The sequence below is a fragment of the Chiloscyllium plagiosum genome, chromosome 31 (genome assembly GCF_004010195.1).
Source record: "Chiloscyllium plagiosum isolate BGI_BamShark_2017 chromosome 31, ASM401019v2, whole genome shotgun sequence".
NCBI lineage: Eukaryota > Metazoa > Chordata > Chondrichthyes > Orectolobiformes > Hemiscylliidae > Chiloscyllium > Chiloscyllium plagiosum.
The window spans coordinates 29,534,435-29,548,601 of NC_057740.1; the positions used below are offsets into that span (position 1 = coordinate 29,534,435).

The 14,167-nt window shown below is 38.5% G+C and overlaps 1 protein-coding gene across 2 annotated transcripts in view; it reads left to right on the forward strand.

The window, feature by feature from the left end:
* rnf126 (ring finger protein 126) overlaps nt 1-14,167 on the forward strand; it is a 49,475-nt gene that overhangs the window by 4,172 nt on the left and 31,136 nt on the right. For both annotated transcript variants that reach the window (XM_043721270.1, XM_043721271.1), the window contains exon 2: nt 13,251-13,312. In XM_043721270.1, the coding sequence (XP_043577205.1) occupies nt 13,251-13,312 (62 nt within the window). The remainder of the gene's footprint in view (nt 1-13,250; nt 13,313-14,167) is intronic.

The following is a 14,167-nucleotide window of genomic DNA, read 5'->3' on the forward strand; positions in this document are numbered from 1 at the left end:
ACGTCTTCGAAAAACTCAATCAAGTCTGAGACATGGTTTCCTGTAGACAAAGCCATGTTGACTATCCCTAATCAGTCCTTGTAAATCCCGTCCCTCAAGATTCCCTCCAAAAACCTGCCCACCACCGACGTCAGGCTAGCTGGTCTATAGTTCCCTGGCATTTCCTTAACACCTTTCTTAAATAGTGGCACCACATTAGCCAACCTTCAGTTTTCCAGCACCTCATCTGTGGCTACTGATGATACAAATATCTCAGCAAGGGACCCAGCAATCACTTCCCTAGCTTTCTACAGAGTTCTCGGGTGCACCTGATTAGGTCCTGGGGATTTATCTACCTTTATGCATTTTAGGGTGTCCACCACCACCTCCTCTGCCATATGGACATTTTTCAAGATGTCGCTAATTATTTACCCATGCTGTCTATCTTCAGTTTCCTTCTCCACAAATGGAGAATAATGCAAAATACTTGTTTAGTTTCTCCCCCATCTCTTGTGGTTCCACACATAGATGGCCTTGCTGATCTTTAAGGGGCCCTATATTCTCCCTTGTTACTTTTTTGTCCTTAATGTGTTTGTAGAATCTCTTTGGATTCTTCTTAACCTGATTTACCAAATCTATCTACATGTTGTCACTTCACTCAAAACCAGTGTTTCCATACATTTTTCCTTTTCCAAGAGAACTAATTACTGGCAGAGAATCAGCTTGTATAAATTCTTAGACAATTAATTCTATAAATTCTTAACTATATGTAAGCGTGTATAGGAATATTGCAGTGATGGTACTATGAATGAAAGATCTATAATTGGCAAATGTTGCAGATGTGACCTTCCCCCAAGTGAATTTAATCAGCTAACACACTTATACTATTCATATCTGACTTATGCAGGTTTTGTAGAAAAAAATTAGAAATTTTTATTTAAATTGTAAAATGTAGATAGTTTTTCTGTTCATTATCCATATACTAGTTTCCATGGTGATCAGACTTCAGTATCTATTATCTTATTGGTACTCCTTTTGTTCTAGTGCTGTCTGTTTTATGGATGGTTACTTGCTCTTGTAATTTCAATAATCACCCTGTTTTTTACAACTGCAGCTCGTGACAAGAACAGGGATCATTGTTTTCTCTTTCAGAATAATGTTCACAGAATGTGAAAAAGCGCTAAATGTGTATAATAATAACCAGTACAAGGTGTGATTATGTATGTGTATTCTGTGATTGTAAGCTATACAAATCTGAACTGAGATTCTATTTGAATTGCTTTTTGATTCAAGTAAACTATAAATTTGAGTTTCTGTGAATTTATTTCTACTGCTTGGGGTTCTGGGGACTTAGAATATTTCTTTGCCTTTGGAATCTTGTTTTGAATTCATTTCTAATGGAATTGTCTCCTCGCCGTCTGCTTCCTGGTAGCTATCAGTATTTCACATGAAATGTATTTGGACAGAATGTTGCTCCCAGAGAGCATGAATGTTTTTATTTGCAGTCTTCATGGAATGTGATCATTGCTAGCCATTACTGTCCATCCCAAATCAACCCTGAGAAGGTGACGCTGAACTGCTGCTTTGAATTGCTACAGTCCATACGAACAAGTTTTTTAGGTCAAAAGGCTGGACCTCCCCTAACAATGAAGGAACAATGATATATTGCCAAATCAGGATGGTTTGTACCTTGGGAGTGGAAGCGTGCAAATAGTGATGTTCCCATGTGCCTACTGCCTTTGTTTTTCTAAGAGGTAGAAATTGGGGATTTGGAAAGTGTTGTTGAAGTAACCCTGCAGTTGATGCAATGCATTGTGTGGATGTTACATACTGTGTGATAGATAAGGTAGTGGAAAGAATGGATATTGGTTTGTGGGGTATCATTCAAATTGACTACTTTTGTCTAAGTTGTTGAGCTTGAAGGACCCAAACTGAGCATCAGTAATCAAATTAATTTCAATTAAATACCACTTCTAGCACTATTGATGACCTCTTACATCACTTTGATGTTTGAGGATTGCCTGGAGTGGTAGCTGGTTGGATTAGATATGGTTGGCTTTTGTGGGCAGTGCATACCTGGACGAATCCCTACATTATCTATTAGATGTTAATGTTGTAGCTGTTCTCAAGCTAGTCCACTGTCCAAGCTTGTGAGAAGCAATTGGCATAGTATGGGTACTCCTTTTGAGGTAAAAGTGAACTTTCGTTGTTTTGACAGCATGTAGAGGATTTTATTACAAATTCAGGCTACTATGTGTCAAAATGTTAAATATGTATTCTTCACATTGAGGAGAAAGTGAGGTCTGCAGATGCTGGAGATCAAAGTTGAAACTTTATTGCTGGAACAGCACAGCAGGTCAGGTAGCATCCAGGGAACAGGAGATTCGACGTTTCGGGCACAGGCCCTTCTTCAGGATTCCTGAAGAAGGGCCTGTGCCCGAGACGTCGAATCTCCTGTTCCCTGGATGCTGCCTGACCTGCTGTGCTGTTCCAGCAATAAAGTTTCAACATTCTTCACATTGAGCATGATATTTATGTAACCACTTAACATAGAGCATTCCAAGTTGCTTAACGGGTTCATTATTAAGAAAAGCTGACACCAAGCCATAAAGGAAGATAATGTTTTCCCTGGAGTATTGGAGGCTAAGGAGTGACCTTTATAGAGGGGTATGGATAGGATAAATAGATAAGGTCTTTTCCCTGGGGTGGGGGAAGTCCTGAACGAGAGGGTGTTGGTTTAGGGTGAGAGGGGAAAGATATGAAAGAGACCTAAGGGGCAACGTTTTCACACAGGGTGGCACAGGCATGGAATGAGCTGCCAGAAGAAATGGTGGAGGCTGGTACAATCACAACATTTTAAAAGGCATCTGTCTGGGTAAATGAATAGGAACAGTTTAGAGGGATATGGGCCAAGTTGCTGGCAAATGGGACTATGTTAGTTTAGGATATCTGGTCGGCATGGACGAGTTGTAATGAAGGGTCTGTTTCCGTGCTGTACGTCTCTGACTCTAACTATATAATAGGACTGATAATCAGAAATTTGACCAAGGGAAAAGGTTTTGAGCAGCATCTTTTAAAAGGAGATACTGTTTGGTAGAGTTGAGTTTGAAATTGTCTAGCTTAAGGCTAAGGCAGGTAAAAGCACAGGACAATTAAAATTGGGGATTTGCAAGATGTCATATTTGAAGGAGTGGAGAAATCTCGAATACCTATAGGATGATGATACAAGGATAGCAATTGGTGAGGTCATTGGGGAATTTGAAGACAAGGATGAGGTTTTAAAATGATGGTGTTGGAATTACAGAAGCTGCTATAGAACAGTAAGGACAGGATTGTTAGATGAATTTTAATAGGCTTAAATGGTTTAATTATGATGTCCATATTCCATGATCAAATAAACAAAATTGTTTTAATATATTGGCATCATGCTTTGCGTAAATACAGAAACATACAGCATTCACCTAATCAACCAAAATACTAAAACAATGCAATAAGCTCATCATTAGTGCAAGCATTCTTTGATTTCAAACAAAGTAAATGGTAACTTTAAATCAGGTCAGTCTAAAAAGATCAATTAATATATAAACTTTTTAATAAAGTGAGAGACATCACTGAAGGCATCATTATCCTTGCTAAAATCAAAATGCAGTATTGATAGTTTTGCAATCTCCTAACCATGCCAAATTAGATGATATGAGACTTGAAGATTTTAGTGGTGGGTACTGTTGGATGAAAATGCAATGGCCAATTTTCTTTATTTAAGTACTTTTATAGCTTGCATTGTTTCCTCCATTTGCTTTACTGGGAGCAAAATCCAGTGCTAGCAGGACCATTAACCTTTGTTGCATCTGGTCTGACCTTTTTGAGGTAGTGATTTTATAATCCATGTAAATTCATCCTCGGGTAAGATACGACTGCTGCTGTAGAAAAGCTCACTTTTGACTGAAATGAGCAAAAAATCATTAATATGTGTAAATGCTTTATTTCAATTTTAAAAGCTAAATGTTTCATTTTTTTTCCCCCTTTTGAGATTCTAATTGTCCATGCCTATATGTACTGAAGTTCATAAAGATAAGCTACAATGAGAAGTTATTAGGGAAAAGGCCTTGGCTATTCACATTATCTGTGTCCTTCATGATTTTATAAATCTTTTTAAGGTCACCCCTCAGCCTCCTGCACTCTAGGGGGAAAATAGTCTCAGCCTATTCAGCATCTCCTTATAACTCAAACTTCCAGACTTGGTAACATTCTTAAATCTTTTGCACCCTTTCCAGTTTAATACTTTTCTGGTTGCCCTGCATTAGGAAAGATATTGTGTAGTACTCCAAATGTGACCTAACATGACATCCCAACTCCTGTACTCAATGGTCTGACCAATGAAAGCAAATGTACCAAATGCCACCTTCACCACTATGTCTACCTATGACACCACTTTCAAGGAACTATTTACCTGCACCCCTCGGCCTCTGTGTTTGACAACACACCTCAGGGCCTGACCATTAACTGTGTAAGTCCTGCCTTGGTTTGTCTTCCCAACATGCAACACCTGGCATTTATCTGAATTAAACTCCATCTGCCACTTAACCCACTGGCCCAGTTGATCAAAATCCTGTTCTACTCCTAGATGACCTTCTGCACTGTCATTCATAAATTTACTAACCATACCTCCTCTATTCCCATCTTAAATCAATTATATAAATGATGAGCAACAATGGACCCAGCACCAACTCTGTGGCACACCACTGGTCACAGGCCTCCAGTCTGAACAACGATCTCCTACCATCAAGGCAATCTAGTATCCAGTTGGCTGGCTTTCGCTGAATCCCGAATGATCTAACTTTACTAACCAGTGTACCATGCAGAATCTTGTAGAAGTCCTTGCTAAAGTGGTACAGACAACATCTACTAGTCTGTCTTCACTTCTATTGGTCACCTGTTCAATTTTGTCCACGCAAATAGTATTGTTGAATTATTAGCAGGTTAATTAGTGGATTAATATCATTATTGCCCAAAACAGTTGACACTTGTGAAGCTGTTTTGAATGGTCATAATAAGTGATCATACTTTGCATGCTAGAGTCGGGTACCTTGGAGTAATCAAGGATGGCATGTACACTGTCTTGGGGGGGGAAAAAAACTCTGTTGCATAACTTTTTCTTTTAGATAATGAATGTAAGAGCATGCTAGCAAGGCTGGTAATTGCAATCCTTAATTGTTGTTGAGAAAGTGGTCTAGAATTGCTGCATTTCACATGGAAGAAGCAGTTCTGCTGATGGCAGAATTTTAAGCCAGAAACAGTGAAAGTTCTTTTTATTCCTTCACAGGCTGAAGTCAGAACTTATTGCCTATCCCTAATTGCCAAGAGGATTGTTAAGAGTCAACCATATTGTTGTAGGTAATATGTAGGCTAGGCTAGGTAAAGATGGCAGTTTCCTTACCTAAAGGACATTAGTGAACCAGATGGGCTTTTCCAATAATCAATGAATTGATAGCCACCATTAGACTCTTAATTCCAGACTCCCTTTTTGATTGTGGCAGGAATTGAACCCAGAACATTACCTGAGTCTCTGGATCGATAATCCAATGCACATACCACTAAACTATCACCTCTCCATACTTAAATCATGCTTAATGAATCCACTGGAGTTTTTTTTTTAAAGAGTGTAGCTAGTAGAATAAGTAAGGGAGAACCAGTCGATGTGGTGTACTTGGTTTTACATACATTTTTAAGAAGGTCTTCTGTAAGTGGTTAGTGGACAAAGTTAATACGTAAGGGCTAGGGAGTAATATATTGGCATGGATCAAGAATTGGTAGACAAGCCGGAAACAGTGGGAACAGACCAGTAAACAGTTACTAGTAGAATATTGCAAGGATCAGTACTTGGAGCCCAGCTATTTGCAATTTATATATAAATGACCTGTATGAGAAAACAAATGCTGAGGGCACAAGATTGGATGGGATTCTGAGGAAGATACGAGGAGGCTTCAAGCTGATTTAGACAAGTGAGTGAGTCGGCAAACGCATAAGTGATGCATACAGTGTGACCAAATGTGAAGTTACAGAGTTTGGTATCAAAAAAAACAAAAAGGAAGAGTATTATTTAAATGGTATTATACTGGAAAAATTGGATATACAAGGGGATCTGGGTGACCTTGACTATCAGTCAATGAGTAGATAGGCAGGTGCAGCAAGAATAAGATGATAAATGGTATATTGACTTTCATTGAAAGAGGAGAAAGTGAGGACTGCAGATGCTGGAGATCAGAGCTGAAAAATGTGTTGCTGGAAAAACGCAGCAGGTCAGGCAGCATCCAAGGAGTAGACGAATCGACGTTTCGGGCACAAGCCCTTCTCCCTGCTCGATTCTTTTGCTCCTTGGATGCTGCCTGACCTGCGCTTTTCCAGCAACACATTTTTCAGCTTTCATTGAAAGAAGATTTGGTTTCAGAAGTAGGGATGTCTTACTGCCTTTATAAGGACCTTGGTAGGACCATAGCTTGTGATGTTGTATGCAGTTTTGGTTTCCCTACCTAAGAAAAGGCATACTTGTCACAGAGTGTGCAGGGAAGATTCAGTAGGCTGATAGAATGGTCATTGGTTCAACTGGGCTGCATTCACGAGAATTAACAAGGATGAGAGGGAAACTGATTAAACTGTATAAATTTGTAATTCTGGAATAATACCAACAAAATCGATTGGGGAAAATCAAGCCGTTCGACTTGCACTTCATACAAAATAGACTCCTGCATGGGTTTTCCCTAGTTAAAGTTTGTTCCTTGCAATAGACACTGCATTATGGTAACATGGCGGCAGAGTAGGATGCTCTTGCTGGAACTTGTTCTCTCTCTTTTTCTCCCTCTTCTCTCTTCTGTTGACTTTGGACACCCGGCCCCGGCCTCTAAGTGGGATTGGCAGCCCGGAACAGGGACGTCAGCGGCCTGAAGTGGGGGTGGGACGGCAGCCGGTGGTCAGACCACGTGGAGGCCCCCTGTGCTGATCTGCTTCAGACAGTCCTTGGAAAGAGACTGGAATGTTGTCTTAGCTTGTTTTTCTGACCTATGGTTATACTGTGTTAAGCTATAATGTAACTTTTTCTTCATTTCTCTATTCTGTAACTTAAGGATTGTACCTAGGTATTGTGTGTTTGTGATATTGTTACACTGTAACTAATTTGTAACTGAAGAAATTGTACCTAGGTACCTTTGTACCTAAAATGGCGCTGTAAGTGGCAACTTATAAGATTTTCACTATTCATCTGAGTACGTGACAAGCTAAAATCATCTGCAAAATTCTAATATTCTGCAGTTGTGCCCACGCAAAATTGTTTTTGTTCCTTTGTATTGGCTGTGTATTGATTTATTTCACTGCTGCTCTCCTTAATGGAAGCGTTGAACATTGTTGTCAGACTTTAGCAGCTCCCCTCCCTTCCCCATCCCATCACCCCTCCTCCAACTTTTCAAAGGTAATAAATGTGTTGATTATGATATTGGACTAGTAATATCGAGGATGAGCGACTAAATCCAGTGAGGCTAATTAAATAATCTGAATTCCATTAATTTAGAATACAACAACTAGAAGTAAGATGCTGGTATCAGCAAAATAAATCCTTGTTAGGTTTGCTAAAGTTGAGAACATATTAACTAGCCTGTATGAGATTCCAGATTCTGGATCAGTGGTGCTGGAAGAGCACAGCAATTCAGGCAGCATCCAACGAGCAGCGAAATCGACATTTCGGGCAAAGGCCCTTCATCAGGAATAAAGGCAGAGAGCCTGAAGTGTGGAGAGATAAGCTAGGTGGGGGTGGGGAGAGAGTAGCATAGATTCTTGTAGAGAGAGGAGGAAAACTTCTTCAAGGCAGGCATCCTTGCAAGAGGATTCGCAGTCGGGTTAAAATCAACAAGGTAAAAACAATAACTGCAGATGCTGGAAACCAGATTCTGGATCAGTGGTGCAATAGGAGATTCCAATCTGCATAAATATAGTTGCCTGAAGTAGTTTAGAAGCTAACTGCCAATGAGGAAAATTAATGATATAATTTTAGAAATAAAAGTTACAGTAAAATAGGCACAGAGTTCTTATGGATTGAGTTGAAGGCTGATGGGTTCAACACTCTCTAGTAAGTGTATTATAGACTGCCAATATTGCAAGAAAATTAGAAAAAAGTAGGCAAACCTACAAAGTGAGAATCAGCCATAAAATAATTGGAGCTGTCAACTTTCCCCAATAAACTGGCAATGGAAATATTGGGGAGTAAGTGTGTACAGAACTCTTTTCTTTGTAAGCAAGAAGTTTTAAAAAAAACAATTGCTGCTGATTTTAGAAGGGCTGATGAACCAGAACAGTCAGAGGAGGTGGTGAGCATTTTAATAGTAGTGATCGAAACAAATTAAACCTCTTGATTTAGAATCAAGAATAGTGTTAAGTAGGATAAAAACTAGATTGGGGGAAAAAAAATGGGGGAATGAGGGTGGAGCAAAAGCTAAACTGGAAGACAATCTTGAAAATAAAGATCAGTGATATATGTTTAAAATTAGTAACTCAATTTTTTAAAAATAATTTAATTCAAGAGAAATGTCTTCCAGTTAAAAATCAGATCAGAATAATTATGCTGTGCTCTAAGTCAATAAAGAGCTAAAGAAAAATTGAATGTAACAAGTGGGTGTAGTAGTAGTGATATACCAAGGGAAATCAGATAAACAAGAATATACAAGGGTTAGAGGATGAGCTTGAATTGAATATTTAAGACCGGGTAAAAGTGAGGAAATAATTGTCTTTTATTTTGATTATTTTGTCAGTCTTAGGTCTGAGTTATGTATGTATATCAGCTAACGAATGCCTTCTCTATATACAAAAGAGCAAAGTTGAAATAAAAAATCAATATGGATTCTGACGGCCTAAATTCGTGCTTAAGCTGACAGCATCCTTAGAAACATAGTAGAAGGAGTAAATGGGAGTTGTATACTTTAGTTTGTAAAAGGCCATTGATAATGGATAGCATGTAGGGCTCAGGGCAAAATTGATTAAGTCATTGGACAAAAATTGGATAACAACTGGCTCAAGAAATAGAAAGTGTCATTATTTCTGTTTTGAAGGAAGCTAGATATCAATGTTCCACAAAGATTCATGCGAGGAGCACTCTTAATCATAACTGACTTGCATAATTTGGATTTGGCAACCAGTACCATTTGTGTAATATTCTAAATTTGAGGATGATTTGCACCAAAATATATTAAGCCATCTGAAAACTTGGATGATTTGAAGTTGCTGGTGTTAGACTGGGATGTACAAAGTTAAGAATCATACGACACCAGGTTATAGTCCAACATTATTTGGAAGTACACGCTTTCGGGGCACTGCACCTTGATCAGGCAAATACCTGATGAAGGAGCAATGCTCCAAAAGCTAGTGCTTCCAAATAAACCTGTTGGACTATAACCTGGTGTTGTATGATTTTTATCTTTTGAAAATTTGCAGGCTGGGCAGTGAAGTGGCAAGCTAAGTTGAGCATCAATAAGTAGTTACAGTATTAACGCATTGTAATAGGACAAATAAAAATGTCATTAGCATTTGACAAAAGAATCTGAGATTTGTCTGAGTAAAAGGATCTTGGAATAGATATGAGCAAAACATGAAACATAGATCATCAAAGCACTGGATTTATTTCTAAAACACAGAATTTTAATTATCGTGAAGCTATTTTAAAGTTGAATGCAAACCTGGTTAGGCTTTATTTGAAGTTCCGTGGAACTTTTCTGTTGCTCATTATCTTAAAATAAAAATCCCGCAACACCAGGTTACAGTCCAACAGGCTTATTTGGGAGTACTTGTTTTTGGAGTGCTGCTCCTTGACGAAGGCTACCTGACGAAGGAGCAACGCTCCGACAGCTACTACTTCCAAGTAAATCTGTTGGAGTATAACCTGGTGATGTGAGATTTTTAATTTTGTACACCCCAGTCCAACACTGGCAACACCTAATTTTCTTAAGGGCATAAAAGCATTGGAGAAAGTACAAGAATAATGCCAGGGTTTGGAGGGATATGGGCCGAGTGCTGGCAGGTGGGACTAGATTGGGTGGGATATCTGGTCGGCATGGATGGGTTCGACCGAAGGGTCGGTTTCCATGCTGTACATCTCTATGACTCTGACTCTAAGTGAGAGGTTTGAAACTATTTGTAAAGTCTGAGCACATTTTTAAGAAGGTGATCAGTTGATCTGAGAAAGGTCTTTAAAATTGTGAAATGGACTGGACAGGATGAATATGGAGAGCACGTTGCCACATGTAATTTGAAAACAGGATGTTGTAAATAAAGATATTTATGTATAAATCCAAATGGTAAATTAAGTGGATGGCATGTGGAATTCTCTGCAGGAAGTGGCCGGGGAAATCTGTTAGAGAAAATTTTGAGTAGAAAGAAATGTGGAAAAGCTAAGATGAGTCTGGTGTATAAATGTCAGAACAATTTGGGCTGAGTGGAACTGTTTCTATGCTCTGTGTTTAATGTAACTTCTAGTGCAGCCAAGAAGCTTTAAGTAACTAGCAATTGTTATAATTTTAAATTTAATTGTAATTAATCATAACTGTAGCATTATCAACCCTGAAATTTATTTTGTCTTGGTTATTTTGTGATACAATCAAGTGTATCCTCTACATGCTGTGTTTCTGGGGAAAAAGACTTTTAGAAGAATGAATGAATGGGGAAAGAAAGCATAAACTTTATTGTTCATATTTAAACAAAAATACGAGTTGAAAAGAATCACACGTAGCATTTGTAAACTGCCTCTTTATTCTTTGAACCAAACACATGCTTCTGTTTAGTACACTCCTGTTTTATTGCAGTCTGAAAAATGACTATGATGCACTGTTCACAAGTGTGAAGAATGTGGGACAGGTGGCCAGTGCAGGAATAGTATCACTGTGTGCCGATCTCAGAATAATACAAAGATTGTTTGGGAATAAATTAATTCACTCTAGATAGCTGGAAATAACTGCTGCAAGTATATTGACTAGCTGTGGCGAATCCACAGGGAAGCAGAGGAGTGACTATTTGTTCAGACACATCCCACAGGGAAGGGGTGTAGTCACTATTCCACCTATTAGCTGCATGAGTCTAGAGGCTTTCTTCTGCCATAAGTACAAGAGAGGGATATATCAGAAATACACATGGGAAAGATATGTTATCTGTCTTGACTCTGTTTTGAAATGTTTTCTTATTGTCAGAAATGTGCCATTATAATTGTAAACCTCTTTACGGAGTCAATTTTTAGAATCGATTAGCCATTAACAAAACATCATTGTTATTTAATTTTTTTAAACAGTTCTTCCTATAAATATAGAGCACAGGAAAATGATTCCAGGACTTTGCGGGAAAGCTGTCAAAACTGTAATTGAATGCAATCATTTGTTAGTTAAGTATGATTTGTTTTCCAATTTACTCTGCTTTTGTGAAGACATATTTTGTTAAAATGTGCTGAAAGTTAAATGTGACTGCGAAGAACTTGTGTGCATAGCAGAAAATATATATTACTTTTTAAATGAAATGGCAATGCTTACTCTGTGGAACTAGGCACTATTTTGTAATTTATCCCACGACTAATTTATTATATAAATTGCATTTACTACACTTGATTGATTGAAGAAGTGATTTGAAGATTTGCCGACTAGTAAATCAGGAGTGTGATGATCAGAAAATTGGTGAAGCATTTGATTTCGATGCAAGTGTGGATCATTTGTATTGTAATTAGTAGTTTCTATCTAGTACTTTGTGGTGCAAAGTGATACAGGGTCAGTGATTGAATTGAGGATGTTTCAAGCACTGTTAATTTTTACTAACATTACCAATAGTTAGTCTATTTAGTGATTTATCAGCTAGTTTTTTTTAATATTTGTTATGTATCTAAATCAGCAAGAATTGTCAAGCTGAAATTACATTTTGCACCTCGTAGCACACAGGACGTCTCACTTGCTGTTGCCCCAATCATGATTGGAATAAAACCATAAAAGTTGCTGAGGCATATGCCAGAACTTTGAACTAATGTTGTGAAATTTCAAGCTTCAGCTGTAACTCTATATGTTTTGATCTGAAAGTCTGAATGGAACATCACCTAATGAGCTTGTTCAGACTGACACCTCTATGCCAGACAGCATCATTGCCTGGAAGTGCCAAAGAGGAACCAACCAACACCTGTTGGTAAGGGTTCCTGATAGTGACTTTTTTTTCTTTGAAGAAGGCTAAGGGGATACTTTTGAAGTATTGTCTGATTTATTAAATGTGCACCAACTAGTTACAAGATTCTGTAAAGTGATTACTGGTTAATTCAAAAGTAAGGTTTTTACTATGCTGTTGTTGAATAGAGGTGTTGCAACTGCATTTCCTTTTCCTCTTTCTGAAGTTATTTTTAAAAATAACAAGTAATGAAGAAGGGTATTTAAATTTTGTAATGTACAATGTGGTCGCTTTAGCTGCAGTTTCTTTGCTGCTACTTACAAGTTAACTTCAAAACCTGAAGCTTTGGAACTGATTCTATGCCAGATTTTGGATTTTGCCAGAATTTGTGGTGGAGGACAACTTATGCAGTGAGTTGAGCCAGATTAGGTGGTATTGAAAGTTATTTTGAACATGTGGAGAGAATAGTGCTACAGAAAGAATGAAAATATAACAGTGATACCATGTTGTATCACCTATCTGAATTGCTGAGTGTTGGTTAGCTCAGTTGGCTGGATGACTGGTTTGCAATGCAGAATGATGTCAACAGCACGGCTTCCGTTCTCATGTTGACTGAGGTTACCATGAAGGTGTCTCCTTCTCAACCTTTCCCCTTGCCTGTGACACTCGGGTTAAACTACCACCAGTTTTCTTTTTAATGAGAGAGCAGTTCTCTGGTCCTCTGGATTTTATCTGAATTGTCCAAGTAAATTGATTAAATTAGAATGTGTAATGCAGCTTACATTTAACAGTGGCTGCTTTTCAAACATTTCCAGTTTTTGGACAACAGTATTTGTGTGTTCCTGTATTTGATATGAAGACAAAGTGATCGCTGGAAAAGCGCGAAGAAAATCCGAATGTCTACCCATCTTCTAGCAGTTGGTTAAATTAACCTTTTTTTAGATGTTTGTCAATATCTAACAGAAAATGATGAGTTTGAGTTTGTAATCCGGGACAAATCTGCATACTTTTTAAACCCAATATTATCAGTTTTTGTTAGGGTCTGTGACAGAAATTCAAATCTCTATCTTTTCCTGCCTTCTGATGTTATTTTAATCTATCTTCAGGAATATACATGTCCAAGATGTGATTCTGGCTTCATAGAAGAACTACTCGATCACGTACCAAGGTAAACTACATCTTTGTACAGCAATGTCATAACCAGGATTTCATTATTTTTAATAAACTATTTCAAGAAACCTTTGTAACATAATGTTCCACATGTGATGAGATTGCAAGTGGATTGGCTGAAAAATGATAATGATGATAAAAGCTATGATATACAGCTATGGGTATCAGAATGAAATCTAGCAGAGTGTATTTGTGAATGATTGGCTGCATTTTGTTTGGCACCGAAAAAAGAATTGCAGAGAATAAGCAATGTATTGCATGCACAATGAAATGTTATTAAGTGCTGAACTTTATCGAAAGTACATTAAGAATGAGCACTGTGTAGGCAGGGATCCCCAATGCTTTATCTTCACTGTGAACGTGGAGTCCTTATGTACATCCATACCCCACAAAGATGGCCTCCAGGCCCTCCTTTTTCCTCTCCAATCGACCCATCCAGCCCTCTCCACCAATACCTCTTCTGCCTTGCCAAACTGGTCCTCACCCTCAAACTTTTCCTTCAACTCCTCCCAATTCCTCCAAATCCATGGGCATTTGGATGGGCTCCAGGTACACCTGCCTCTGTCGGCTATGTTGAACAGCCCCCCTTCAGTACCTACACAGACGCTATGCCCCAACTCCTCCGCTGTTACCCCAATGACTGCATCAGTGCAGCATCCTGAACTCGAGCAGTTCATTGACTTTGCCCATAACTTCCTTCCAGCCCTCAAAGTCGCTTGGTCCAACTCTGATATCTCCCTCCCTTTTCTTGAACTCTCTGTTTCCATCTCCAGCGACAGTTTCCAGAAGGACGTTTACTATAGACCCACCTCTGCATCTGCTCGGACGAGGAGACATTCCACTCCCAAGCATC